Here is a 27,468-nt window from a genome sequence, read left to right on the forward strand (position 1 = left end):
CCCCCCTGTTCCTGGTGCCGGTGGGGTTGTTGAAGAGGACCGTTTTCGTCGCACTGTCGTCCGGCATCCTTACGACGTGTCCGGCCCACCGTAGCCTGCTAACTTTCGCTAGATGTACGATGGGAATCTCCCCAAGCAGTGCCTGTAGCTCGTGATTCATACGCCTCCGCCACTCTCCGCTTTCAGTTTGTACTCCGCCAAATATCGTCCGCAGCACTTTCCGCTCAAACACGGCAAGGGCGCGTATGTCCTCCGTAAGCAGCGTCACGGCTTCAAGTCCATAAAGAACTACCGGTCTAATAATGGTTTTGTACATTGTTAGCTTCGTGCGGCGGCGTATGCTTCCTGATCGTAGCGTTTTACGAAGGGCAAAGTAGGCCCGATTTCCCGCTTGGATGCGCCGCTGGATCTCCTTACTAGTGTTGTTGTCCGCGGTCACCAGCGATCCCAAATACACGAACTCTTCTACCACTTCTAGTTCGTCGCCGTCAACGGTTACCGTCCGTGGGAGGCGCGCATTTGTTTCCTTTGAGCCTCTTCCTTTCATGTATTTGGTCTTCGACGCATTTATTTTTAGCCCAATTCTCCTAGACTCCGCTTTCAGTCTGGCGTAGATTGCCTCCGCCGTCGCAAAGTTCCTGGCTATGATATCGAAGTCATCTGCAAAGCCTAGAAGTTGGCTACTCTTGGTAAAAATCGTGCCTCTCGTTTCAATGCCCGCTCGTCGGATCACCCCCTCAAGAGCGATGTTGAACAGCATGCAGGATAGACCGTCACCTTGTCTCAACCCTCGTCGCGTCTCGAAGGGACTCGAGAGTGTCCCAGAGATGCGTACGAAACACATCACTCGATCCAATGTAGCTCTGATCAGTCGCGTCAGTTTGTCCGGAAAACCGTATTCGTGCATTATCTGCCATAGCTTGTCTCGATCGACTGTATCGTATGCTGCTTTGAAATCGATAAAGATGTGATGCGTGGGCACGTTGTACTCCCGACATTTCTGCAAGATCTGTCGGATAGTAAACATTTGGTCCGTAGTTGCGCGAGCCCCCATGAAACCCGCCTGATAATTCCCTACGAAACCTTGTGCTATCGGTGACAGCCGGCGTAACAGGATCTGGGAGAGTACCTTGTAGGCGGCGTTTACCAACGTAATACCACGATAGTTGCAGCAGTCTAGCCGATCACCCTTTTTGTAGATGGGACAAACCACTCCTTCCATCCATTCCTCCGGTAGCTTTTCCTCCTCCCAAATCCTCGAAATAACCCAGTGTAGAGCCTTTGCTAGCGTTTCCCCGCCATGTTTATAAAGCTCTGCCGGTAGGCGGTCCTTCCCAGCGGCTTTATTGGTCTTCAGCAACCTGATTTCTCGTTTGACTTCTTGGAGATCAGGTGCTAGGACATCACTATCTTCCATGGGCGCTCCTAGGTTAATTTCCGTTCCGCCTCCTTCTGCGACTTCGCCATTGAGGTGTTCATCGAAGAACTGCTTCCACCTGTCGACCACCTCGCGCTCGTTTGTAATTAGATTCCCTCCCTCGTCCCTACACATGTCAGGTTTCGGTGTGTAGCCCTTCCGAGTTTGGTTCACCTTCTCATAAAACTTGCGCGTGTCATTAGCTCGGAATAGTTGTTCTAGTTCTTCACGATCTCTGTCCTCCTTTTGGCGCTTTTTTCTCCTCAGGATCGTGGTCAACTGGTTCCTAGCTCGTCGGTACTTGGCCAGGTTCTCTCTAGTGGCAATACTTAGATAATTTTTCCAAGCGTTTTTTTTCTCCTCCACCGCTTGTTGGCATTCCCCATCAAACCAATCATTTTGTGTACTCCGAGGCTCAATACCTAGTGCCGCGGTAGCGGCCTCTCCGATGGCCGAGCGTATTCTGCCCCAACCGTCTTCGAGGTTTGAAGCACCTAACTCCTCGGAAGAAGGCAGTGCCTCATTCAGTACTCGCGCGTAGTTCTCGGCAGCTTGTGGGTTATCTAGCTGCCTGATGTTCAGCCGAGGAGGGCGGCTTTGACGTGTCCGGTATACGGTGGACAGCTTTGAGCGCACATGTACTGCTACTAGGTAATGGTCAGAATCAATATCCGCACCCCGACGGGAGCGTACGTTCGTGATGTTAGAGAAGAACCGGCCCTCTATGAGAACGTGGTCAATTTGGTTCATTGTACGTTGGTCAGGTGATCTCCAGGTGGCTTTGTGGATATCCTTGCGCGGGAAAAAGGTACTTCGGATCACCAGGCCTCGGGAAGCTGCGAAGTTTATACATCGTTGGCCGTTATCGTTTGTGTCGGTGTGCAGGCTATGGGGTCCTATCACCGGTCTATACATTTCTTCCCTACCGACCTGGGCGTTCATATCCCCGATGACGATCTTGATGTCCCGTGACGAGCAGCTGTCGTACGTAGCCTCCAGCCTCGCGTAGAACGCTTCTTTCTCATCGTCGGGTCTACCTTCGTGCGGGCAGTGCACGTTAATGATGCTATAATTGAAGAAACGGCCCTTTATCCTCAATACACACATTCTCTCGTTGATCGCCTTCCAATCTATCACGCGATCCTGCATTCTGCCCAGCACTACAAAGCCCGTTCCCAGTTCGTTGGTAGCGCCACCGCTCTGGTAAAACTGGGCCTTTCCGCCACGTATCTTCCATACCTTCTCTCCTTTGCGACAGATTTCCTGCAGAGCTACGATGCCGAGTTTGCGGGGTTCCAGCTGTTCAATCAGCACCCGCTCGCAACCTGCGAAATTTAGCGATCTGCAGTTCCAAGTCCCGAGTCTCCATTCGTCGTCCTTATTTCGTCGCCTAGGTCGATGCCGAATATTCCGCTCCGAAAATGCTTGAATGTTGTTAGTTTGTGTTGTTTAGGTGTGTAGCCGTACTGGGGCAACACAACCGAGTCTCGTGATGGGGCTGCCATCTTATAGTGCCGAGACTCACTACCTCCTTCCCGGTTAGTATACGACCTTAGTTTCCACCGGGGTTGGTTACCCGATCTCCGCTAAGGTTGCTCGTATTCCGGCTGGTACCACGAGGAGGTCGGGATCGGAGTTGCTGGATAAGAGGCTAACGACCACTATGGGGTCTATATTCCGCATTATCTAGCCGTTTACCAAACTCTATCATACATTACATTATAATAATGGCGATAATTGATAACTCTTTTTGCTCATGGATTTTTTATTTGCTGCTCTAAAATATTTCTGTTTGATATGTCTGATGCTACTGATTAACAATATGTTTTCAATTCATCATAACCATTAAACGTACATTGTCCCTCGTTTTCCATTATATTCTACACATTTGCAGGACCCAGTAAGAATTGTCCGTCGAAAAGAAAATTCTGACTGGTTAAGCTTTTTCTAATATTAACTGTGAAACTTCTTGAAAACTATTTTTCCAGTTTCATGCTGACTGAAATACAATACACCGTAACGATTTTCCGTTTTCTTCTATTTACCAACAGGTAATGTGTGTTCAGTATTGGCCACCGAACCGGGAGAAAGAGGAAATCTATGGCGACATTCACATTACCGTGCAATCCGAAGAAGAGCTTGCTAATTTTCACATAAGAACGTTTAGGTTATTTAAAGTGAACAAAGAAAAAGTAAGTGTTTGAGGAAAAGCTTGTGCCATCCGTTAGTTTCCATTTCCCGCGCATACCAACCAACAGAACCAATTCATCAACCAACGTGGAGAAACTTTGTTGTATGTAGAGAAATAGATTCAGCCTTTGCAGGGTGGCATTGCTGCAGCCGTGGGCGTTTTGTCGTCACACAAACAGCAGCGTACCAGTAGTTGAATGTGTTATATGCGAACAGCGTTTTACGACATGTACTGCAACACGTTTATACTACTCTAAAGCAATAGCAAACAGACTCTAGTGTGTCACAACCCATACCACCCCAGTGCCTTTATCGCCTCCGGAAGCACATCTCATCTTCTGTGCAATTGTGGTGCATTATTTCACCAAGATAAAAACCGCTGCATCGTTATGTTCACTACACCTACCGAGCATATTTTAAAGTTTATGTCAATTGACCAGTCATCAAACAGCGTTTTTTTCACATTAGAAAAAAAACTATTTAAAGTTTGCAGATACTTCTACCCAAACAAAACTAGCCATTCATCGCAACTATTTGCGGCTTAAGTTACCATAAATATGCTTTGCAAGCAAAGCAAGTTTTTTTTCCACTTCCCCAAACCGTATTGAATCGCCTGCAACATGTTTCTGCCAGCACTATAAAATCATCAACCCACCCACTAACTCACCTGCGGCAGAGCGGTGACAGCGGCTTCCGTCGTGGCTCGACTGGTTTAACTTTCCTTTTCTTTCCGGTTGCATCCGGGTGGCCATCCGGGGAACAGGTGGTTACGGAGGAACGTTTCCTGCTGCAATTTCACTACACCGAATGGCATTCACACACCTGCCCTTTCTCCAACGCCATCCTCGAATTCCGACGGAGGGTCCGTTCCGTTGTGGGGACAATCATCAAAGCGAACAGCCAGGTCGGACCGATGCTGGTGCATTGCAAGTAGGTTTTCCATTTGAAAATCATATCATCTTTTCTCCACTTCTCACACTACCTACCTATCTAACAAACGAACAAAATGTCAATCACTCTGCAAATTCAATTTTCCAGCGACGGTGGCGGACGATCCGGAGTGTACTTGGCCATCGATGCGAACATGGAGCTAGCGGAGGAAGAAGACGCGTTTCACGTGTTCGGTTATCTGAAAAAGTTGCGACAGTCGCGGAAGGGCCTTATTGAAAATGTGGTAAGTGCCAACCATTAGCGCTTCGCACGAACAAGCCAATGATGGTGTCTTTCTTTCCAATACAAGGACCAATACAAGTTCGTATACGACACGCTGGAGGAGTTTGTGATCTGCGGCAACTCGTGGTTCCCGGTGAAGGAGCTGTCGGAGCGACTGAAGGAGAAAAGCCTTAAGGATCCGGTAACGAAGATGAACGCCTACCAGAAGGAGTACGCGCAAATCTGCAAGCAGACGCCTCGGTTCACCATCGGCGACTGTGCCGGTGGACATCGCGGTGACAATCGAGACAAAAATCGGGACGTCCTCTGTGTGCCACGTAAGTTAGCCGGCTGAGTGATGAATGCCGAAATGAGGTTGATCGGTGGTGGTGTGGTGGCATTGTTGATTTGTGATGGGACGGTGCTGCGATGTGGGCATCATTTCGGTGCTTGCTAATGAAAATAATTAATGTAATTTGAGTGCAACTGGCTACTCAGCCAAATTCAAATTCATTCATTCATACAAATTCATTCGCATTGTAGATGCGAATATTAACATGATGCTTATAGTGGGCAAAATTACTTATGAAATTACATGAAGAGCGCGGTAGAATTGCTGCTTATATAATGTATTTGATTTATAGGATTTTATTGACCCAAACTGGTCGTAAACAATACTAAAAGAGAGCAATTAGGTTCAATTTTTTACTATGGATGCGCCTTAATCCCGTTTCAAATAGATGTGTAATTTCAACTACCTACCAAAATGCACCAAATTGTACGGCTGAAAGCGCCAGCATTATACAGGATAACATTTTAATTCATTTAATGAAAGTCAGGTGAGGAAAACAACATTTTTGGGGTTTTCAGTGTAATTGTTAAGAAAAACTGCATGCGTCTCCATTTCATTCTGGCGAAAATCTCAAACACCAAATCCATTAAAATCTGTTTAGTCGTTCGTTATTTTATGGCATTGTTGATATATGACCAGAAGTACTGACTCCGCACGATCTTTTTGAATAATTTTCAATCAAGTTAGTCACTGAAAAGTTTTTGTGAAAAAATCCTGAAACACCATGAAAAAACCTTCATTTTAAAATAACACGATGAGCATGCATTAAGCAATTTTTTACTTTATATAATGCAACTCGTCATTTGATTTCTCTACGGTCGATTCCAGTAATGTCGATATCAGATAAAAATCGAAGAAGTATGTAAATTCTCGTGATGATAGTACCGCTCCGTTGCTTGCTTTCCTTTATTGCTTTTTCCTCGTATTGCACATTTCAAAGCAATGATTAATAACAGGTTTGCGAGTATAGCCTCTTGCTTCAGTTCATCCAATACCATGAAAATGACTGAAATCCAACCCACTGTTCTAACGCTTGATTCAGACCTATCTAAAACGATGTTTAAGCATTATCTGCCTCCGACCATTTCGCTTGACTAAACCGTACGCTGCCTCGAAATCCACAAACAGATTATGGCATTATGGGTGTTCTGTTCTAGCCTGCCTTTATCTTTATCTCTCTATTCTTGCGCGTAGTCACTATGAATTATACTTCTTATCTGGAAATAAATAAAAAGAATCAGTCATCAGTCAATACTTCTTATCTGTCACTCTTTGGCATTCGGCATCAAATGTTTCCTAGCCACTTCCACCTACATTCCCGAATAGTTACGGTTGCTATCGGCCACTGATGACTGAGCGCTACTGTGAACTATGAGGGATTTTTTTTCATGTGTGGACTCATTACTGCGACCAGTATAGTTGATCTATTGTAATATCGCCCGGGTGTTTGCTGTACCTGCACTGCATTTCTTTTTGCTATAGTCGCTATTGAGAGAGCGATATGCTTATTAAATTTTATGCGTGCTTGTGTGTATTCGGGTTTACCCTTCCTTCAAAGCTTGATCTACTTTACCCACTTATTCTTCGCTGCCTGCACTATCCCTTATTATAGCCTTCCCTGGCGAGGACTCCTTCGTTTCTCTGACCAGTACACTTAACTATAGGAGGGACTTTTGCATTATCAAGAGGCTTCAGTGGGTAAATATATAGAATTCAGCATGAAGGAAGGGTAAATGAGGGGCCTGAGAATAAACCCATGCCAAAGTCATTTGACATCGAATGGCTTGATTCGAACCACTCGCTTGTCAAAGCAGACTCGGTAACCTTGTGGCTACGGAGCCCTCCTAACTATGAGGGATTGTCAGCACTCACTGCCACAGTCTTTGCTGTATTGACTGTGAGGCCTGCTGGTTTTGCTGGTCTGTGATGTTTGAAACTCGAAAGCGTTATTCAGGCGACGAGAAATGTCGTATAAAACTTGGATTTCACCATCGGCGGCGGCGTTTGTCCCCTCTTTGATTAGGCTGTTAGTCCAGACTGTCTTATCTCGCCTGCAAGATTCCTTCACAGCTCTCTCCAGCTCCGCGTGAACGGAAGGCGGTCCAGTATTTCTTTGCTCAGTTCACTTAATGCCGGGTTTTACCATTTTCCTATCATAAATCATCCTTCAGATTTCATCCCTAATCCAGTCTCTCTGCGAGCTGCGCACTTTGCAGAGGGTTTCATTCCCAAGTAACACACTTGTGGTATTTTTAGTTATTCATAACTCAAATTAGTCATACAACAGTTTAACTGTTTTATAGCAAGTGTGCTAGTGGGGTCCGTAGTCCTGATAAATGGATTCTTGATGGTTTTCGACAGTTTCACCATGTGGCAGCTCCGAGGCTCGGGATTCACGTTTTTCGACAGACACTTTTCGGAACGGATCGTTCAATTCGGACTTAAGATCGTCCAATTCGGACGTCGTTCGAATCTCAGTTCGTAGAGGCTAACAGTTGTTAGCTGGTCGTAGTGCTAGCCTCGAAAATTGTCCTGTACTCTAACAACTGGCTTCGAAGTCTGTCGAATTAAAACAGAAGGTCAAATCAGAATGTAGTACCTAGGCTTGCTTTTTTCTAGACTGTTAGCCTACGATCCTTAGCCTACTGATTGAGCTGCCAGTTTAGGTGTAGCGGGCATTTAGCCATTCGCTTTTAAACTGACGCTGTATGAGCCGCCCCTAAAATGCGGAGAAAACTCTCAGGAACAGCTCCCTTGCGTAGAAAATTTAGGTGGGTCTCATTGGATACTCGCATCCTAACTAGCATCAGGAGAAATCAGGGGTTTGGCAGCTGTATTGCTTCGTGAATTCAGTTATTCGCTAACATGAGGCCGAAATAAGGAAAAAGGGCTGTTTTTCTTGCATTACAGAAAGTTTGAGAAGAAAGCAGAAGAGTACAATTGGTATATATATCTAGAAAGATTAAGATAGTGAGAGATTGTATGTTGTATGTATCTGGACAAAGATAAAAAAGAAAGAGGAAGAGAGATATATGTATATAAGAGAGAAAGCGAGATAACAAGAGGAGAGAGAGAGAGAGAACTCTAATTTTCAATTCCTAACGGGTACGGGGTCTGCCTCGAAATCGTCGGCTTCTATCGAGTTCTCTGCTCAATATTATTTTCGCTGGTCTCTCATCCGGCATCCTTGCTACGTGACCAGGCCATTGTAGCCTGCCGTGTTTTCATTTTAATGTTTCGTCTAATATGCCACCAAGAATTGATCGGACCTTAGGCTCATAAACACCAAAAGCTCGTCAGCCGCTTCTTTTCCACGTACATGTTTCGTGGTCGTACAGTACCATCGAGAGAATTAGCATCTTGTAGAGCGCGAGTTTTGTACGAAATTGCAGGCTACGGGACCTCAACTGGCTACGTAATCCGTAGAAGGCCCTGTTGGCAGCCATTCGGCGTTGGCGTATTCGGCAACAAAGGTTTCTTGCAACGGGCTCAGTCTGAAAAACAGGATACGGGAGAGAATTTTGTATGCAGAATTGAGAAAAGTAACGCCTCGGTAATTGCTGCATTCGAGTAGATGGCCCTTTTTGTAAATAGGGTATATGAGACCTTCCAACCAGTCCGCAGGTAGTTCAAAGTTTCAACGTTTATTAAATTGTGTGGTCTACATCAAACACTTCATCTCCAACACACGTCATCAGCACCGGTACAAGCCACGTAATTCGAAGAGACGGCTGTCTGAGGTAAGAAGAGCTTGAGCGGGCTGAGAATTATTTATGGTCCTCAGCGTAGATTGAGACATAGCCGGACGCAGTGGACTGGGGGCTCAAAAAAGGCGATAGAGAAAACAAGTAAAGTCTACAGTTTATCTCCTTTCCTGGACGACCGACGAGTTCTACGCGTGAACAGTCGTTTGCGTGCGGCGCCATACGCAACCTACGATTTCAAATACCCGATAGTCCTACCGGGAGAGCACAGTCTAGCTGACTGGTTATTTTTCTACATGGAAACCGGAAAAGTTGTGAACGAGCTCAAGCAGCCATTTCCATTTTTCAAGGTTGCGTACAGTCGTGGAACAGATCATTAAGAAGTGCCAGTACTACAAAATCAGGAAAACGAAGCCGATTGTCCCAAAAATGGTGCTACTACTTACAATATGACTCACTTGTTCTCATCTTTTTCATTTAGTTTATTGTCGCGGGCTCGTCGAGGGGCACCGTGTGATATGTACCACCGACATTTGCACGAATTTCCAGATTGCTAGTCGTGAGTTGCGAGCAGAAATCAGATGACATGTACAAGAATTTGAAAAAAAGGACCAATGCAAACACTAAGAGGGTTTTAACCGTTCTAAGCTCCACACTTCGGAGGGAGTTGGGAGTGACTAGTAGGGAGTGTCAAAATAGCGCTCGAAACCCTGTATAGCTCATAGACATAGAGTTGATCGCGAACTCATGACCTTTGGCGTTCGTTTCGGTTCACGCTTGCGATTAAGTGACACTCACCCCTATCCAATTCATACCGAAACCGATCGACCCACTGGGATTTGGCGGAACAGCTGACCGATCCAAATGGCAATAAGAGTCAGATCCGGTGCATATAGAAAATCTGGTTATTATCGTGGAGGACGAAATTCGCAGCAATTGGGTCCTAGTCCGGGTTGCGGCGGTTATTAAGAAACGCGAAGGAAGGGTACGTCAAGCTTGGGTGCAAACATCAACTGGAAGTTTAGCATTATAATTCGGAGGATGTTGAAGACGACACCAGTGACGCAGGTAATCCCTCGGCCTCGGCCTAACAGCCCTACAAATGTCAACAGTGACACATAAAGGTTGACGAACAGATGGCATAGCAACTCAGAACGCCAATTGACGTTTTTGGCAACACCAAAGTTAGCTCTCTAAAATTAATTTAATTTTGTTAATCTTCAACTTAGGTTTTTTGGCGGATTTACTCGAGTTATTAAGGAAACCGAATTGTAAGTAAGCATCGTTCATCGCATCATTCGAGATTAAAAAATGAATAGCTTTTCATCTTCAAATCGTATCTTTAGTTGATACAATTTAATAACAACAGTAATAATTCCTTCGTGTCAATAAAAAATACCTACAACCTCCAGAGATTTGTCCAATATACTTATAATTTTTAAAGCACCTCCATAAAACTGCCTACAACAATGCTAGCCTATTTATGTGAAACCATTCGTTGAGCAGTAAGGTTACTCACTTCGTCATCGCGACAGATATCGCGTCAATTACATTATTACCACAACAATGTCTCCCACGCCAGCACCGACCACAGGACCATACTGTGCTACCGTAAAAATCGTATCGTACTACGAGGACCTCCTGTGCGATCCGTTTCGTAATTGTAGTCCCATCAGCTCAGCACATGCAATGTAAAGGCGCTTACTCAGTTTGTGCCGTTGTTCCATTGCTTGCTGCATCAGGCAAAAGCTTAATTGAATTACGTGCTGTAGTTGTTAATGAATCTTTTTTTCTCTCTCTTTTTTCTCTTTCCAAACAGCTGATAACTTCCGTCCTTACCTTACCTCGTTTCAGGGAAATTCATTTACCGATTACATTAACGCCGTATTTGTAGATGTGAGTAACGAATGGTAGCTCGGGGAACTGTATAATCTTTCGAGATCTCGTGTGCAAGTTTAATTAGCACCATTTCGTTTGTAGCTTTATTCTATCCCTTTCCTTTATTTAAATGCTTTATTTTTTACTTTCAGGGCTATACTAAGCCTAGAGAGTATATAGTTACCGAGTGGCCCTTACAGAAAACTTGCGGCGAATTTTGGTCCTTAGTGTACGATCACGAGTGTTCCGCGATCGTCGTTCTTTGCCAACCGCCTCAAAACTCGGTGAGGCTCTCAGTTTCTCTTTCTTTTTAAAAAATGGTTCAACATAATAACTCAATTACCGCCCAACAGCAACAATATCCCTCCTGCTGGCCCGAGGGGCGTCATTCGAAGAAGTACGGTCCAGTGTTTACGATCGATCACATTTCGCATAATCACTACGCCAACATTAAATCGTGGATGTTCCGGATCAACAAGAAGGTCATCTCGCTAACGGAACTGATGGCCGGCGTTAAGGCTCCTCCCAGAACGGTTCAACTTTTCCAACTGATATGCTGGCCTATGGGACATAAGGTAAGCAAGGCTGAGCGTCGCTCGATGATTATGCTCGATACGTTTTGATTTGTTTGTTTTAGGTGCCAACATCGACAAACTCGCTAGTGGAATTGATGAACATGGTCGAACGATGGAGGCAAAAAACCGACTACGGCCCAGTTTGTGTAGTTTCACCGTAAGTCGAATGCTCTTTTTTTAAATTTTTACTCAACTCTACAACGGTAATGTTAGTTAACGTGCTAGCAGATTGATTTTTTTTTCTTTTGAAACAGTTTTGTTTGACGCAAAAATCAGATTTCTGTACAAATCACAACCAATCGCTCTGCTGGCTGTTGCAAACATTTGTTTGATTGAGTAGTCGCCCAAACGTCCGAAAACTACCAAAAGCCGATCCGATGATTCGATTATTCACCGTTTTTGTTATTCAACAAATTATTGATTCAATCCTTTTTCGGCGGTCTCGTCGCAGCCTGCACTAGTCGGTCTCAATTACATTTCCCATTTTCCGCTTTCCTTTTCCAGAGATGGCCGTAGTCGCGCGGGGGTGTACTGTGCAGCGAATGCGTGCATCGAACAGGTTATTCAACACGGTGAAGTGGACGTTTTCCAGGCTGTTAAAACGGTTCGAAGGCACCGGCCCCAGCTGGTGGATAACATGGTCAGTCTATTCGATGAATGTGAAAACCTTGTTGTGTAAAAGCCAACAGCAATGCATCTTTTTCTCTTTTTCAGACTGAGTATAAATACTGCTATGATTTAGTTTTACACTACGTTCTACACTATTTAAATAAAGACTTGAAGGAAAAGAAGTGAGAATGCGATTTACACGATGATCTGTGGTAAGTGGGGCTCTTGGAGTCTGTATATTTTTATAAGAAAGGAGACCAAATAAAAAAGTATTAATTTCAACAATTTCCTTGTTGTTGTTAGCAAATTGAAGATCGTTAAGCGGTAACAATATTGCTGGACACGACGAAATTGTAATAATTTTTGGTTACAACACCACTGTCTATGCGAGCTCTGTCGCGCCAATTCCTCCTACTGACAGATACTTGGTGCTTGATGCATTCAATAGTAATCCAACAATCTCTACTTCAGGTTTTAGTTTGGTATACTGCTCGATAACCGCCTGGAACGTCCTTCTGACAATGTTCTTGTGGTCAGCGAAGCAGATAAATTAACTGGATTTGTTGAAATCACTACTCTTACCAACACAACAGGATTCCTGCTTTATGTATCACGAGGATTCCTATTTCATGTTGAAGGTGATTCCGTTACCGAATTATAGGTATCCTGGGGATTCAACTGGTGGTTTCTTACATAAGAATCCTGCTTCTTTATAGCTTCTTTATCCTCTGAGAATTCCTCCACATGATTTCTTTGCGAGGAATCTCACAGACTCTGTGCGAATCTTTTTGGTTCGTCCGGGTAGCGTGCCCAGACATAAACCAAACGTGGGTAGTTTAACTGTTCGGACTGATAGGATGGCGAATTTATTACTACTTATAAAAGTATCGGCCGATTATTTATATTGAAATTAAAATCAAAGTTAAAATTGGACTAGAAATTAGATTGGGCACTAATAATTAAAATTGAAATTGGACCTGAACCAAGATAAATATTAAATTAGATTTACTTATAGATATTAGTTTTACTTGGAATTAGACATGATATCTGACTGAAAACAGATTGTGAAGTTTTTATTTGAAATTGGACATGAAATTTTATTTGAAACTAGCTGGTCTCCCAATCTTACACAGGCCCTCTTTTTCTCTCAGCTTTTATTGTAACAAAAATTATCATAATGCAAGAAATAAAACCCTTTTTCTTCATCTGAATGTGTCTGCCCTTTGTCTACTCCCTCCTACTGTTGTCCTCCAGCCACAGAAAAATGTGTCTTTTTTCGGCAATCCCTAAAAAGCGTAACAAGCCTTTTTTACGTTTTTGAATCTCCCCCTTGTCGAAGGCCACCCTATTCCCCCTTTCAGTAATCTCCTATTGCCGTCCAGTTACTTGTATAACGCACCCTTTACCTATTTGACTCTTCCTCACTTGTAAGAAACAGTCTTCCCTTTTGTCAAAAATCATGTGTGCCAATTGTAATGAAGACCCGTCCTAGCGTTCCAGAGTTATAGCGGAACATACATTCATACATGCGTTCCTCGTCCCCTGTTCTCTCCTTCCTAGTCAGCTCCCCTTCTATCGCGTAGCTAACTATGTATCTATTTGCTCTCTGGAAATTCTCATAATGAAAGCGAAACAAAGCTTTTTTTCATATATCCCTCCTTAGTTGAACCGCTTCCGCTTCCGTATCCCCCCTTCTTGTCACACAGTCTCTTGCATAACTACGCATCGATCCTAATACAAGAAAAACGCAACCCTTTTTACTTATTTGGATCCCTTGATAGGGCCTACCCCCTTTTGTCAACCCCCAGTGCTAATCCTTATGTCAAGGACCAACCAACGGTTGAAACCCCCATCAAATAGTAAATAAAATAAATATGTCAAGGAGCATGTGTACAAATATATTATATTAACAATATAGTTCACTTCGCAAAATCTCATATATATCCGAAGAGACGGAAAAGTAACACACTCTTGCGGACAAAAAGGTGACTAAAAGCTTTTTATTTTAAAAACTTTTAAGCGTGCAACCAATACATAAGAAAAAGGTGCGGTAGACAGAATGTGCTGTTTCTAATGCTATGACGTCCTTCTTCTAGATTGTACCGCTAGGTATAAAAGTTAATTGAGTTACTATCCATACCATACTGGTTCCTTTGTTTACATAACAAACGACAGAATCCAGCATAGATTCAAGTGTTTAAATGGCATGTTTGTTGTTTAAACAGCAGCATAACTGAATAAAAAAAGCCGTTATACCTGTAAAACGTGCAACACACACGCTACATTCGATATAAATTAAAAAGAAAATAGTCCAAAATGTAAACAAAGGCGCCGGTATCTGTCAATTGACGGCATAATGATTTAGTCTATTTCATGAGTGCAAAAGCTGCAAAAGCGCTAGAGCTTCTTAATCGTGAATTGAAGATAGAACCAACAAAACCGCTAATATCGCAAGCGCGAACAAACCGAGCGAGAGCTGATTTAGTTAAGCTGGTCCCTCTCCCGTTTTGTTTACATTTGCAACTCTCACCCTTTTGTTAATTCTATCTAGAATAGGCTAAACTCTATACTGAAAGTTGAGTTGTTTCCGATAGACGTGTCGAATTTACGGTGTACATTGGTAACCTTTTATGCCGCTATGGCGCTAGTAGTCGTGTCTTCAGGATTATAGAAGAGTGAACTATATTGTTAATATAATATATTTGATGTGTACCTAGCTTGGTGTAAAACGATCCAGGCGTTCTGGAGTTATGACTGATCCTACAAACATTTTCACGTTCACTATTATATATTATTTAAAGTGAATTAGACTTGGAATTGGATTTCAAATTAAAGGTGAAATTTGACCAAAATGAAATTAAATTAGACTCTTAGATTAGAGATTAGATTAAATTTGGACTCATTTGTATTTGAAATTTTACTTCCGGACATGGCCATGAAAACCAAGTTTTCATCTTAGGGTATTACCAGAATGCAAGCGACCTGCGACGCAACACGACTTTTCATGCTGTAGTTATACGCGCAGCCCTTTTTCGCCCGAAGTAAGACTGTGCATTTAGCGACATGTGAGCGAAGTCGCGTCGCATCGTAGTCGGTTTTACTCTGTATGAACACTTACATTCTCTCACACAGTTTGCTGTTCCATTTTTTCTCATTTCCAGTCCCCTTTTTCCGCTTTTTTTCGTTTATTCTCCTTTTCTGTCGTGTGTTCTTGGGTTTTTCTCTCCTTTCCCTTCTGTTTTTCCTATCTCGCTTCCATTTTGTCTTGTACTTTCTGTTTCATTGTTCCATTTTTCTTCGTTTCTTGTCCCATTTTTTCTTATTTTCATTCCTGTTTTTCCTCATGTTGTTCACTCGTTTCCATCTTTTCTCTTCCTCTTTTCCCTTTATTTCATATTCAGCACTCATCTTTTTCGAACTCTTTTTATTTCTTTTCCTTCTCGTTTTTAGTGTTCATCTGTCCTGTTTTTTCGCTTTTTAGAACTCCGTTTTTTTGTCAGAATATAATTTGTTGTTGGTTTGCTCGCTTTCCTCACCGGTTTTCCTTTTTTATCTTCCGTTCCGTTTTGTTTTTTTCTCTTCCGTTTTACCTTTTTCTTTAGTCTGTTGTTCTTTTCTTCCTGTTCTGTCCCATTTTCAACCCATTTTTGTCTTTTTATATCCCGTTTGACTTCTTTTTTCTCTATCGCTATTTTTTCTTTTTGCGATGGTATTTTTCATTTCTTTCGCTTTTTAACTCCTTTTCTGTTTCATTTTCCCTCTTAAAATATTTAAAAAAGTTTTTGTCCCTCCGGTGTTGGGCCACTGAAGGAAGGGGGGCGAGAAAAAAATAAAGAAAAATTTTTAATCGAGCAAAAAATATGGATTTTAGACATTTTTACTAAAAATCAAATCTATTCTTGATTTTAATAAATACGTTGTTATTTTTCATGCTAAAATCTACGAACAAAAAAACAAAAAAAAAGAAAATTTTTTTGGCCGAGTTTTGGAAATTCCACTGTTTAAACTTCCATTTCTATTTCGTGCTAGAAGTGTTAATTCAACTCGTACACTCATTTTTCGAGTTTTTCAAGAGCCCACAGACAATTGATTTTATAAAAAAAATTAACTCATATCCTACAAATTATTTTTCTTGTCCCCCGATTTTTCAAGCCAATTTCCAAGGGGGGGAGGGGGTGACAAAAACTTCTAAAATGATTTGCAATGGCCTTATTATGTCCTGCTTTTCCTCATTTTCGTCACGTTTTGTTTTTCTTTTCCATTTTGTCTCTTTTGTCTTCCGTTTTCATTTTTTCTCTCCATATTTTGCTTTTTCTCTCCCGGTTTTCCTTTTTTTCTGTTCTCGTTTCTCAATATTTCTGATCTCGCATTTTCTTTTTTTCTTTTCCGACTTTTCTACCCTTTTTTCTCCTTTTTCGTCCCGTGTTTTCTCCTTTTCTCTCCAGTTTATTTATAGTTTCTTTCTTGCTTTATTTATGGTTTTCTTCCTTTTCGTATTTTCCCATTCGTTTTTCATCTTTTCTGTTCAGTTTTCTCGTTTTTTACCTCGCTTTCCCTCTTTTTCTCTCCCACCTTCTTCTTCTATTCTATTCTATCTTCTCCTTTCTATCCTGTTTGTCCAGTCTATGTCACGTTTTCATTTCTTCATTTCTGCATTTCTTTTTGCTATTATCGCTATTGAGTGAGCGGTTTGTAAACTTTTTATGCCTCCTTGTATGTATTGGGCTTACTCTTCCTTTAATGCTTGCTCTACTTTACCCATCTCGTTTCTCATAACAGTACAGTCACTAATTATAGACATCCCTTGTGGGGCATTTAACGATAAGATTGAGTTTTTTCACGGTCAAGTTACTTTGACATCGAATGATCTGCTTCAAACTAAGATTCGAACCCACGACCATTTGCTTGTCAAAGCAGACTCAGTAACTTTGCGGTTTTACAGGCCCCCTGAGACTAGACTTAAAATTGAACTTGAAATCGGTATGGAAATTGGACATAAAATTAGAATTGAATTTTAGCTTGTCTAAATTTGAAATTTAATTTATAACTGGACATGAAATTGGACTCAAGCTGGAACTACGCAACTAATTAAATTTTACAGAAAACCTGAGCACGCCACTGATTGAAAGTCGTGCCCGCATGTTAAAGCCTGCACGTTTCACAACTCCTTCTAGCACAACAGCACAGGTAGCAGGAAATACCATCGACAAGGGGAAGTTCCTTGTGTGTTTCAAAACACTGACATAAAACTGTACAGTTTCCATTGTGGCGTTAATCAGTCTTGTCGGTTTTCCGAGAAAGGTTATCACGGTCGATAGTATCATAAGCGGCCTTAAAATCGATGCATACAGTGATGCGTAGGCCCCTCCGAAAATGTTTTTGTCCACCCGCTTGTATGGAAATCCCCCATAGTGGCATCGGTTGGTCACCATCACCCACCACAATTAATGGTTTAGACCGCTATCTGTAACCGCGGATGGGCGCAAAAAGTAGTAAAATTAAAGGGAATCTACCCAAAATTCTTTCTTGTTTATTCGTAAGGTCTGCTAAAACAGAACTGCAACCTAACTCTTATTCGAATTCATACTCTTTTTTCGACCTTCCTCACAAAACTGTTCTTTTTTAGCATTTCTCTACAATTGTTTTCCTTTTCTATTGTTTTTAGTTAATGTTCTTATTTTTCAGGTATTTTCTACTAAAATTTTCTATCTAAACTTTATCTCTGTTTTTTTTTATCTTAGGAAATTGGTTATGATTTGACAATTTTATTTGCATTGAAAATTTTGGTAAGTTATAATGTTTGATATGCGGTTTGAAATTAACAAGCGTTGTTTGACTAATCCCGCTACGCAACATTTACGGTTTGAAATTGTTTCGGTTCTCACTCGCAATGCAACTGAAATTTAAACAAATGAATTTCCAAGGCGTGTCAGCATTGTGAAAAATTTTAACGGCTAACATTCATAGAATACAACAATTGTGCAAAGTAAACTAAGTGAACTGAATTCCGTTTCATTTTTCTCCTTTCTAGGTTTATTGAGTTTGGCCGCGGCAAAAGCATACCACTTACGCCCGACAACTCAAACGCGGAACTCTCCAAAGAACTATCGAACGCAGGTCGTGTAGTCGTGGAAAAATCAATCAGAAAATTACAGCGAGGAGAGTCCTACGACCATTGTCAATCGTTTGACGACAAAAAGTTTGTTATCGACAAAAACGGCCGAATATGCGAGCGCAAGAAGAAGGGTCGTCTGTACAGTTTGGGCGGCAATGATCCACCGCGAAAGTGTCACCGGGGCCGACTGGATCGGCTGAAGACCGTCGGTACCTTCGACATAACGAACGAAATCTCTCGGCTTAGTCAGAAGACGATGAACCTGAACGAACGCATAATCGGTAACCAGTTTTTTGCCCAAACTGTTGACGATGGAACTGCCCCTTCCATTGGTAGTGCAGCAGGTGGTATCGGCGCCGGAATAGTCCCTTTCATAGCGACTGCTGCATTTGGACCCGTAGTAAACACCGGTGTCGGTACAACCGAAAACAAACCGCAACAGTTTAGCGCCAAATCTAGCAACGGTCCGATGCTGTTGAAACAAAACACTGAGATCATGCACCTATCGCCCCATCATCATCTACCACCTCATCATCCGCTGGTGCTGCAGCAGATGCACCAGTTGAAAGCCGCCAAGAGTCGCAGCCTAAGTACGGGTTCCTACATTACTAAAGAATCGAGTGTTCATTCTAGCGTAGAGAAGATTATCAAATCCAATAGTAATTCCGACCTGAACGAGAACGCGCAAAAGACGATCGACACTATTCCGAAGAACCGTTCCCTAGAAGATAGCAGAACTATGAAGCTCACCCAGTCGCACTCACCGATGCAGATGCGCAAACCGATACTGCGCAAATCCAAAAAGATTGTCCGTACCGACTCGGAGTTCCTGAAAGGGAACATTTACGAGAAGGAATCTAGTTTATCGAGCTCACAGTACACCCCCACTCACGAAAAACGACGGGAATTTGCGGAGCACCACAGCAGTAACCCCTCCTCGGAAACGCACAAGTCGACCGATGAAAGTTCGAAAAACATTTCAACGGACGAAATCGATACAGTCTTTTCCGATACGATGGAATTGGAACAGATGGAAGCAGATTACAAGATGCACTTGAAGAACAATCTTCAGCGAGAGTACAAAAGCGATAGCGATACGTTAGACGAAATTGGGAAACGGCATACAGACTACAGCACGTGGAAGAATCAAAGCTATGAAAACACCTTCGAGATCCGGGAAGAGAAGCAGGAACAAGAAGTGAAAGAGAATGGGAATTCCTGCAAGGATACCCTCAAGACTGATACAGTGAAGACGGAAGCAGAACGATCGAAAAGTTTAGAAGTTCCCGATTCACAGAAAACGTCGAATAGTGAACAGACAGCAGGCAGAACTCTAGCACGGCCGACCGAGCTAGAGCTCGGAACGTCATCCGATAGTAGTACCAAACCACCCTCTACAGATGGTCCCTTCGGTCATCTGTTCGAGAAGAATTTAGGTCGCTTCAAAAAAATGAACAAACTATTGAAGTGCAAGCGATTCAGCACTTCAGCGCTTTACGACAAGAAAAGCAAACCAAATTTTAAAGAAACGATGTTTTTCGAGGATAAATCATCACCGCTAAAAGCTAGCGTCGAAGCCTCTAGATCCCCAGCCAAATCTTGCCATTCACAGTCGAAAGCTTCGATCAGTTCGTCTAAATCCTCTCTGTTCGGTGCGAAGAAAAGCAACGTTTTCAACCTGAAAGGTAAAAAATTTCTATTCTCCAATAGTAGCAGCACGGCCGCCGACGCAAACTCGAAGATATCTCCGAATAAATCGAAATCGAGTAATGAAATTAGCTACTGTCGCACTAAGTCTGTTAAAAGTACGAAAAAGTCCGTCAAAACCAACAGTACGGCCTGTCTGAATCTGGAGACAACCAGTACGTCACCGCTGTCGGAAGCTTTCTACAATCCAACCGGCAGTGTCCGACTGAGTGCAATGGAGCTGTACGAAAAGTTTTGCTCACGAGATTTCAGCGGGCTGTACAAACATGAAACCCTTCGGGGAGATCAGACTGCGGATGAAGATTCGGATCGTTACGATCCGAATCGAAATCTCGGGGCTATTCGTAAGTACAAACGGAAAAACTTCAAGCTGTTGCGACAGAAAAGCGAACCGAAGTTTTCCTTCCGAACTGATACGTTGTATGAGAATGAGGATAGTTACGATGACTATCAGGATGAAGAGCAGAAGAATGAGTACGAAGTTGAAGATTATAATCAGTTTTTGTATGACGAACAGTACTATGAGGAGGACATCGAGAATTTAAGCATTGAGAACATCTACTATCGAGGGAATCTGATACGGGAGGATGGCACCGTGGTGGAAGCTTATGAGTATGGAGAGGAGGATTACGAGGGTGAAGAAGACGAAGAGGAAGAAGAAGAGGAGGAGGATGAGGAAGAGGAGGAAGAAGATGTGGGATTGGAAGAATACGATGAAGATATACAAGAGCAATGCGAAGAGGAAGTGGAATTGAACGACGGCAGTCTTGAACCGCCGCTGATTGATGCAGCAACTGCCGTAGATTCTGACTGTGATGAAATATATCTGATGCCACGAAATGAATCGAAAAAATTGATAATTCGCGATTTTCTCTTCCATCATAGCAACAACGAGTTCGACACAGCAGAAGATCGGTATGAAGCTACGCAATCCGAGTTGAGATTAGACAGCGTCAGCAATCGGGATCAGGAAACATTGACGATCTACAAAATCTGTTCCAAGGAGAGTATTTTAGACTCAAAAGGTGACCTAGACAATATTCCACTTAGCTCGTCACTAGATCCGCACTTTCTCAAGTCGGACTGCTTGACAGCGCTAGAACGGACCGTCTCGCTGGAGCTGCTTAGCAATTCCAGCGGCACGCTCAACAAATCTACGTTAACAGATTACGCATTTGATACGGTTAAAAATGTAAATCTAGATAGCTGTAGCACTTCGAGACTAAGTCTATCGTTGAAAAGTGAAATCTTCGAGGAAACTTTAGCTAACGCCACCAACAGTGGATCGGGAGAAATCCGAGAAATTAAGAATTGGAACATCGAAGACTTCACGCTTACTCCTGATGGGTCAGTTTCCGACGAAACCATAGACGAGTTGCTGAAATCCCATCTGGCAGAGGAAGCTGATAGTGATACGATACCTCAAAAAGCGCCGGAGAATAACGAACCAAGCATACGAGGTCAAGCAAATCCGCCGGCCGGCGAATACACCATTATCGATCTGGATGAGGAACCCTATCAGTTGGACCCGGCCATATCCGATTTCACGAACGAGATCACGAAGGAGTTTGATTTATTATTTTCACGAGCCGAAACGGAATCACACGCCGCTAGCTACTCCGGCAGTCCAACGAACAATGAAGACGAGAACGATCCGAACAGTACCCAAGCCCGTCTCGATCTGTTGGATCCGAAACCGGTGGCGATCGAGCTCCCCACTCGCTACTCCATGCAAAGGCTAGAGCCCATCAACCTAGATGCTGATGAGATTAATATTACAAGACACGTCAAGGACCAACCAAAAACAGAACACGATAGTGCCAAAGCAGTAGCTGTAGATAAAAAGTGTAAAGTAGATAAACATAATACTTCGGACGACGGTCGGACCGGTAGCTCGGTGGTAGCAGCCGTGGGTGATGATCGTTTACGAAAAGCTCGTAGTCAATCCTTGGGTAACCTTAAGAACAAAGCCAAATGTTTTCCATTATAGAAGATAAGAAACGCTGTAATTAGTCAAATAGCGATATAGCGTTAATGGACAGTTTTTGTACATTTTTTACTGCGGCTCATCCTTAATTTCGTTCATCGTTAGTATTAGGTGTCAGGACTGAAAGGCGAAAACAGTTCAAAACTGTTACTCATCGTGAACAGCACGTATCAGTAGGATGCCAATGAAAATGGATATTAACGGAACAACCTGCAAAACGTTTATTGCCACGACAAAAAACCTTTTGTGCAAAATTTCAGCTAAATCGGATTGATGTACGCGGTGGCGCAGAGCCGTCAAAGTTTAACTTGTATGCAAGCTGTAAAATCACCAAAGGGGAGAGTACGTCAAATCGGGAACATTTTGCAAGTTGTTTCGTTAGAAAAATCAGAGATCACTTTTTTCCATACATTCCATTGGCACCCTAAAGTGCAGCTATAGCAATTCGAATTCTTCACAAAAAAAACCTTTTTCATGCTACCAACTCCATCTAGCGGTAGTGCCATAATTGTAAACAACCTCACCTCTCATTTCGAGTGATAGTGTAAACAGGGCCAGTATCATAGCGCTCATCAAATTATAAAATTAAAGAAGAAAAAAATGTAAATTAAAACCAGAAAAAGATGATATGTTCTAAAACTCAATAGCTAAACCAAATTGAGAAGAATGTGTAAAACACTTCTTTCGGAAATCCTACATTTAAGCAACTCCTATTCAGTACATCATGAACACGCCCACACCGACACGTACACAGCATCACTTACACTTTATATATATACACTTTCACACGTATAGGAAAAAAATTAACATAAATTTATATACATATTCCATTTGTTGTTTATTGATTACTATATATTTTTTAAGGAAAAGTTTATCACGTATTCAAATCCAGTATGAGAGGAAACATTTTACCGAAACAAAAAAAAAATAAAACACGCAAAGGATGAATAGTGGGAACTTCTCTCGTAACTAGGTGAACTACTGATTTATATTACCTTTAAACATGTGGTAGTTTGAAAGAAGAATTATATAAAAACAAAAGTGTGATACAATGAGAAAACAATGGTTAATTGTTGTAATGAAAATTTGGTCATGAAAAGACGATAGATATTAATTTGTTGAATGTAATATTTATAAAACAAAAACCTAGCAAAAAAAACCTAACTCGGCGTTACTTGCTCAAGTCCAATTTTAAACGGCATAGTCGTATGGCAGACATTGATTAGATTATAAAAGAAAGATACGTGAAAAAGAAAGTTAACTTTTTACCATCTTAAGAAGAAACCTATATTTTTATAGTCAAATAATCGCTTTCAACCGTTATTTCACGGAGCGGTACTCTTGCGCAACCAAGCTTGTAGTTTTCTGCAGTAATTGACTACTATTTTATACGATAAACATTTTAAAAGAAAAGTTATTAAACTAGTCTCCTTCAATATGGCCTTACATTAAAAATCTGGACTGTATCGAGAACACTTCATTTTTCATATCCAAGAAATTTAATCGTTATTACTTCATAAGAAATCGACCAAAGCTTTTTTTAGAATTAATACAACTTTAACAAAAAATGCGTACATAATTGTAACAAAGTAGGCTATCAAAAAAACCGAGAAATCCAAAACAAAAACGTTTGATCTTTTCGGCTAAAATAACTGCTGTTTTAAAACAAACAATTGAATTTTACATCCTTCCCAATCCTATAGCTGAGCAAATAACGCCGAGTTTTCAATCCACCATTATTGTTGTCATGATTGTCACTGAAATTTTTATAGCTGCGAACAAACATGGGTACTACACCACCAGGAAAAGTCCATGTTTGTATTTGTAAAATTTGAGAAAAATCACTGAACTAGATCCTCCAGTAGAGACTCTAGGAATATTATTCAGTTTATTTGTATGACCGCCATTTTGTAGGACTGTCTAAAGTGGTCGCAGGCAGCCGCTCGAAGAAGGAAGAAAAAAACTGAATCAAAAATATCCATCGGTGTTATGGGTTAATGTTGAAACTATCCCGTGTCAAGGTGATAAAAAAAAACACAAAACATATATGATTGTTGTTAAATGTTTTATATTGTTTGTAACATTGGCATGAGTGAAGTACCTTAATGTTTTCCTGAAAATACCTGAAATCAATGAAAATACGTTTTTATTTTAGATTATTAAAAACGGCTTTTTCGTAAGCATTTGTTTTTCCTAGTTCCACCATTGTAAAAAATTGTTGATGTTCAATGCCAAAGCAAACTATTCAGGATGAGCTGGAATAGAACGTATAGGCTAATACCAGTTGTAACTCCAGGATACTAGAATGTTCAGCGTTTTGTTTTGCCCGTGGATTTTATGTATAACCAGATCCCAGAATCAATTCAATATAAAACAAAGTGTAATCAAGCAAGCAAATACTTAACAATAAAAACAAGCAAATCTCACACAATATCTACTATAAGAAAAAGGAAAACAAACCGTAACCGCTGGATGATGAGATTTCTTTCCGGACGACTGTTTGACTGAATTTTCAAAGCTGATCTCCGGAATTTTTTTCAATAGGATGAAATATATTTTAAATTGGTGGACAAACAGTACAGTGGAGAAGGCTTAACAAGAAAAAAAATTCCTTTTGTTACATTTATAACTAGGTGCAAATAAAAAATATTTTTATAGTAAATAAAAAAATATGTAAACCAATCCCCGTTGTTTTATTATATCTGTAATTTAGCGAAATAATTAGGTTAACACTTCAGTAATCGTCATCGTCGTCTTGTTTCGAACGGTCGTCTCTATTCAACTCGGACTTAGGCTACTTGTCGCCAATTTTTCAGAAGTCATAAATCTTTCTTTCTGGCGCCGTTGCAGAGTCGCTGTTTTCGTCGCACTGTCGTCCGGCATACTTACGACGTGTCCGGCCCACCGTAGTCTGATGACTTTCGCCAGACATATGATAGAAATATCCCCAAGCAGTGCCTGTATCCAGTGCCCAGATAACACAAAATCGTAATAGAAAGTTCACATTAAATCGTTTTCATGTCAATTTCAAATTGGAATTGTATAATGATTAGAGTATGTCAAATCGAAGTAAACAATAAGTTGTTTTGCAGTCGTGCGTGTCTTTATATACAATTCATGACTGTGAATTATAAAGCAGTATAGACGACTGCAATATTTGATTATATCTTAATCATATATTCAGGAGTATTTAGTTGCGTGTTATAAAAACTACGCAAAATAGAATTACAAATAATTGTCAACATTTTCGCACGTATATCGCCTCCACTTTGGTACATATATGTTCTTATATAGCGTGAAATATAATTTTTTCGTTCAGATATGATTTCGTATATCTCAGTTGCAATCCAGATATACAAACCAAATGGTTTAATGGGTGCTTCATACGTATCCGCGACTCTCCTTTTAACTGTATAGGTTTTTTTGAGTCTAAAAGACTAAGTGGATTTTTCAAGGGGGGCCAAATCTCTTCCTCTAATACTATCAATGTTTTTATTTAAATCGTACAATAGAGGTTTTCCGTCAGATCATACTCCTCCTTTTCTTATTTTTTCTCGAAAGTACTCCCAATACGAGTGACAATGGTTCAAAAATATATTTTTTTCGTTGACTCTAGAATTTACTACGATTTTTTAAAGAATGCAAATTGGAAGAATGTTGAATTTCTTTTCACCAAATCACGAATGTTGAGTTTTAAAAAAATTCGTTTCGGCAGCACTGTTTATCAAAATTTTTAGTTTTTCTGGCAGCATTGCACAACAGATTTTGACATATGTCGACCAACATTTGAAAGGGGCGGATAAGCCAACTGTCAAACAGAACGAGTAAAGGCCCCCATACACGTACGTACATGTTGGCCGAAAATGTTGGTGAATTCATGTTCGCCCAACACGCTCGCCCGTGTGTGAGTGCCACGAACCAAACTGACAGAAGAAAATGTTCGGCTCGCCGCTCGACCGGAATGACCCTCCAACATTTTGTTCATTTCCAACCCAACATATACGTACGTGTATGGCGGCCTTAAGAGTTATTTTTTGCTGGAGCAGCATAGGAAAATGAACTCTCACTCGTTCTGTTTGACAGTTGGCTTATCCGGCCCTTTCAAATGTTAGTCGACATATGTGTATCAGCGGTTGAGTGAAAAGGACAAAACGAATGAAAAGCTAATGATTACCTTCTTTGAAATGTCAAAAATGTCGTTCAAATATTACGAACACTTTTGCCATTATGTCTTGTATCCAGCTTTTTACGAGCCATAATGGCGGACGTGTTCGTAATATTTGACATCATTTCTGATATTTCAGTAATACATCGCATGTTTTCTTTCTGCAAGTTCCTTTGGTTTTGCCGTGAACGTGCGGAAACAAAACGTGTGATGTACCTCTTGCTAGAAAGTCAAAAATGTTGTTCAAATATTACACTGAGAAAAAAACCATGGTAATGCGAAACATGTATGCATGGTCATCTTAACTATATTGCAATATTGTAGCGCTTACCATGATTATTGTCAACTTGAGAAGTTTCGTGGTTAAAACTACTATGACAACAAGCAAATCGCTGACTATTTCCGTGGTTAAATTGACTTTTCTCTCATACTTCTAATGACAATATTTTTGCAGCTTGATATAACAATATTGAATTGTCAACAGGACCATAAAATTGGTAACTTACTAACTGTAAGAATATCATGGTAGTTTTAACATTTTTATGGGTTATCGTAACAGTATAAGCTTAGTGCTTTTCAACCGACTATGGAAACGCGTTTCTTGATGACAATTTTATGTTTATTTTGCCCTTTTTCTTTCTGTCATTTGAAACCGCACCGCCATTACGAAAAATTTGAGTAACGAGTGATGTGCTTAGTTGTGAGTTTTTTTGTTTTTATTAAAATTTTTTTGATATTATGAACAGTTTGTTAGTGCAAAACAAATAATAAAAAAAATCTAATCTTTAAGTGACAAATTGTATTAAATTATTTTCTGTGTACGTGAAAACAGGTTGAATTATTTTACTGTGTAGTGTACTAACAAAAACAAACTGCTAAACTGTTATGGTGTAATCGGTGTTATTTATAGCTTGTCTGTTTTATTTTTTTAATTGCGGATGGTGCTGGACTTCCGCTCTAAACAGTTCAATCGGTGGTTTAGACGTGTCCGTGAAGTGTTTTTGGATAAAACGCGAAATGATGTCCAAATATTTCCATTTAACTTGACTGCGGCGAGGGAGCTGCGGGATAGACTGTTGGAAACGTATATTTGGAACTGTAATAAAGGCAATTTATATATCCTATCTGCATGCAGACCATCATCTATAGGTAGTGTTCGATATTTTTTGATTGTATGAATTATTGGTATTATCTTTTCTTTAATATTCGTCAGGTATATTTGGATTACTACACATGAGACGCAAACTACTAGGAGCAAATTGTGATAAATAACTTTTTTAGGAAATGTACTGGCTAAGCTATGGCTTTACGATTGCCAATTGCAATCCTTGAGCGTAAAATATACCCTTGTGAATTAGTCAATGACCTGGTGAGTAACGGTTGAAAATTTAATAGTCATAATTTAATTGAAATGTTTTATACAGATCGAGTAATCCTTAAGCGACAAACATGCTCTTGAGTTAGGCCTTAGAGAGATCGCAATATGTGGAGGCGCGAGTGGAAAAGCACTATCGCAAGCGATTGAGCAGAGAATCATTACTGAACATAGATTGCAAATTGCATCAAAAGTTGCGAAACACAAGAATCTTGCAGACAGGTATGCATTTAATGTTTTTA

The 27,468-nt window shown here is 41.1% G+C and overlaps 2 protein-coding genes across 2 annotated transcripts in view; both read left to right on the forward strand.

Annotated features, from left to right (window-relative positions):
- Window positions 1–17,979, forward strand: part of LOC128740655 (receptor-type tyrosine-protein phosphatase kappa) — a 58,929-nt gene extending 40,950 nt beyond the window's left edge. Inside the window, exons 6-16 of the mRNA XM_053836217.1 lie at window positions 3,469–3,609; window positions 4,371–4,537; window positions 4,646–4,781; window positions 4,848–5,097; window positions 10,635–10,711; window positions 10,846–10,977; window positions 11,047–11,268; window positions 11,331–11,425; window positions 11,773–11,908; window positions 11,983–12,089; window positions 17,909–17,979. Of these exons, the coding sequence (XP_053692192.1) occupies window positions 3,469–3,609; window positions 4,371–4,537; window positions 4,646–4,781; window positions 4,848–5,097; window positions 10,635–10,711; window positions 10,846–10,977; window positions 11,047–11,268; window positions 11,331–11,425; window positions 11,773–11,908; window positions 11,983–12,063 (1,437 nt within the window). The 3' untranslated portion in view covers window positions 12,064–12,089; window positions 17,909–17,979. The remainder of the gene's footprint in view (window positions 1–3,468; window positions 3,610–4,370; window positions 4,538–4,645; window positions 4,782–4,847; window positions 5,098–10,634; window positions 10,712–10,845; window positions 10,978–11,046; window positions 11,269–11,330; window positions 11,426–11,772; window positions 11,909–11,982; window positions 12,090–17,908) is intronic.
- A 269-nt stretch (window positions 17,980–18,248) lies between these two features.
- LOC128743010 (uncharacterized) lies at window positions 18,249–21,689 on the forward strand. The gene has a single exon (XM_053839510.1). The coding sequence runs from the start codon at window positions 18,249–18,251 to the stop codon at window positions 21,687–21,689; it is 3,441 nt and encodes a 1,146-aa protein (XP_053695485.1).
- The last annotated feature ends 5,779 nt before the right edge of the window (window positions 21,690–27,468 follow it).

The sequence above is a fragment of the Sabethes cyaneus genome, chromosome 3, assembly GCF_943734655.1.
Source record: "Sabethes cyaneus chromosome 3, idSabCyanKW18_F2, whole genome shotgun sequence".
In the NCBI taxonomy this organism is placed as follows: domain Eukaryota; kingdom Metazoa; phylum Arthropoda; class Insecta; order Diptera; family Culicidae; genus Sabethes; species Sabethes cyaneus.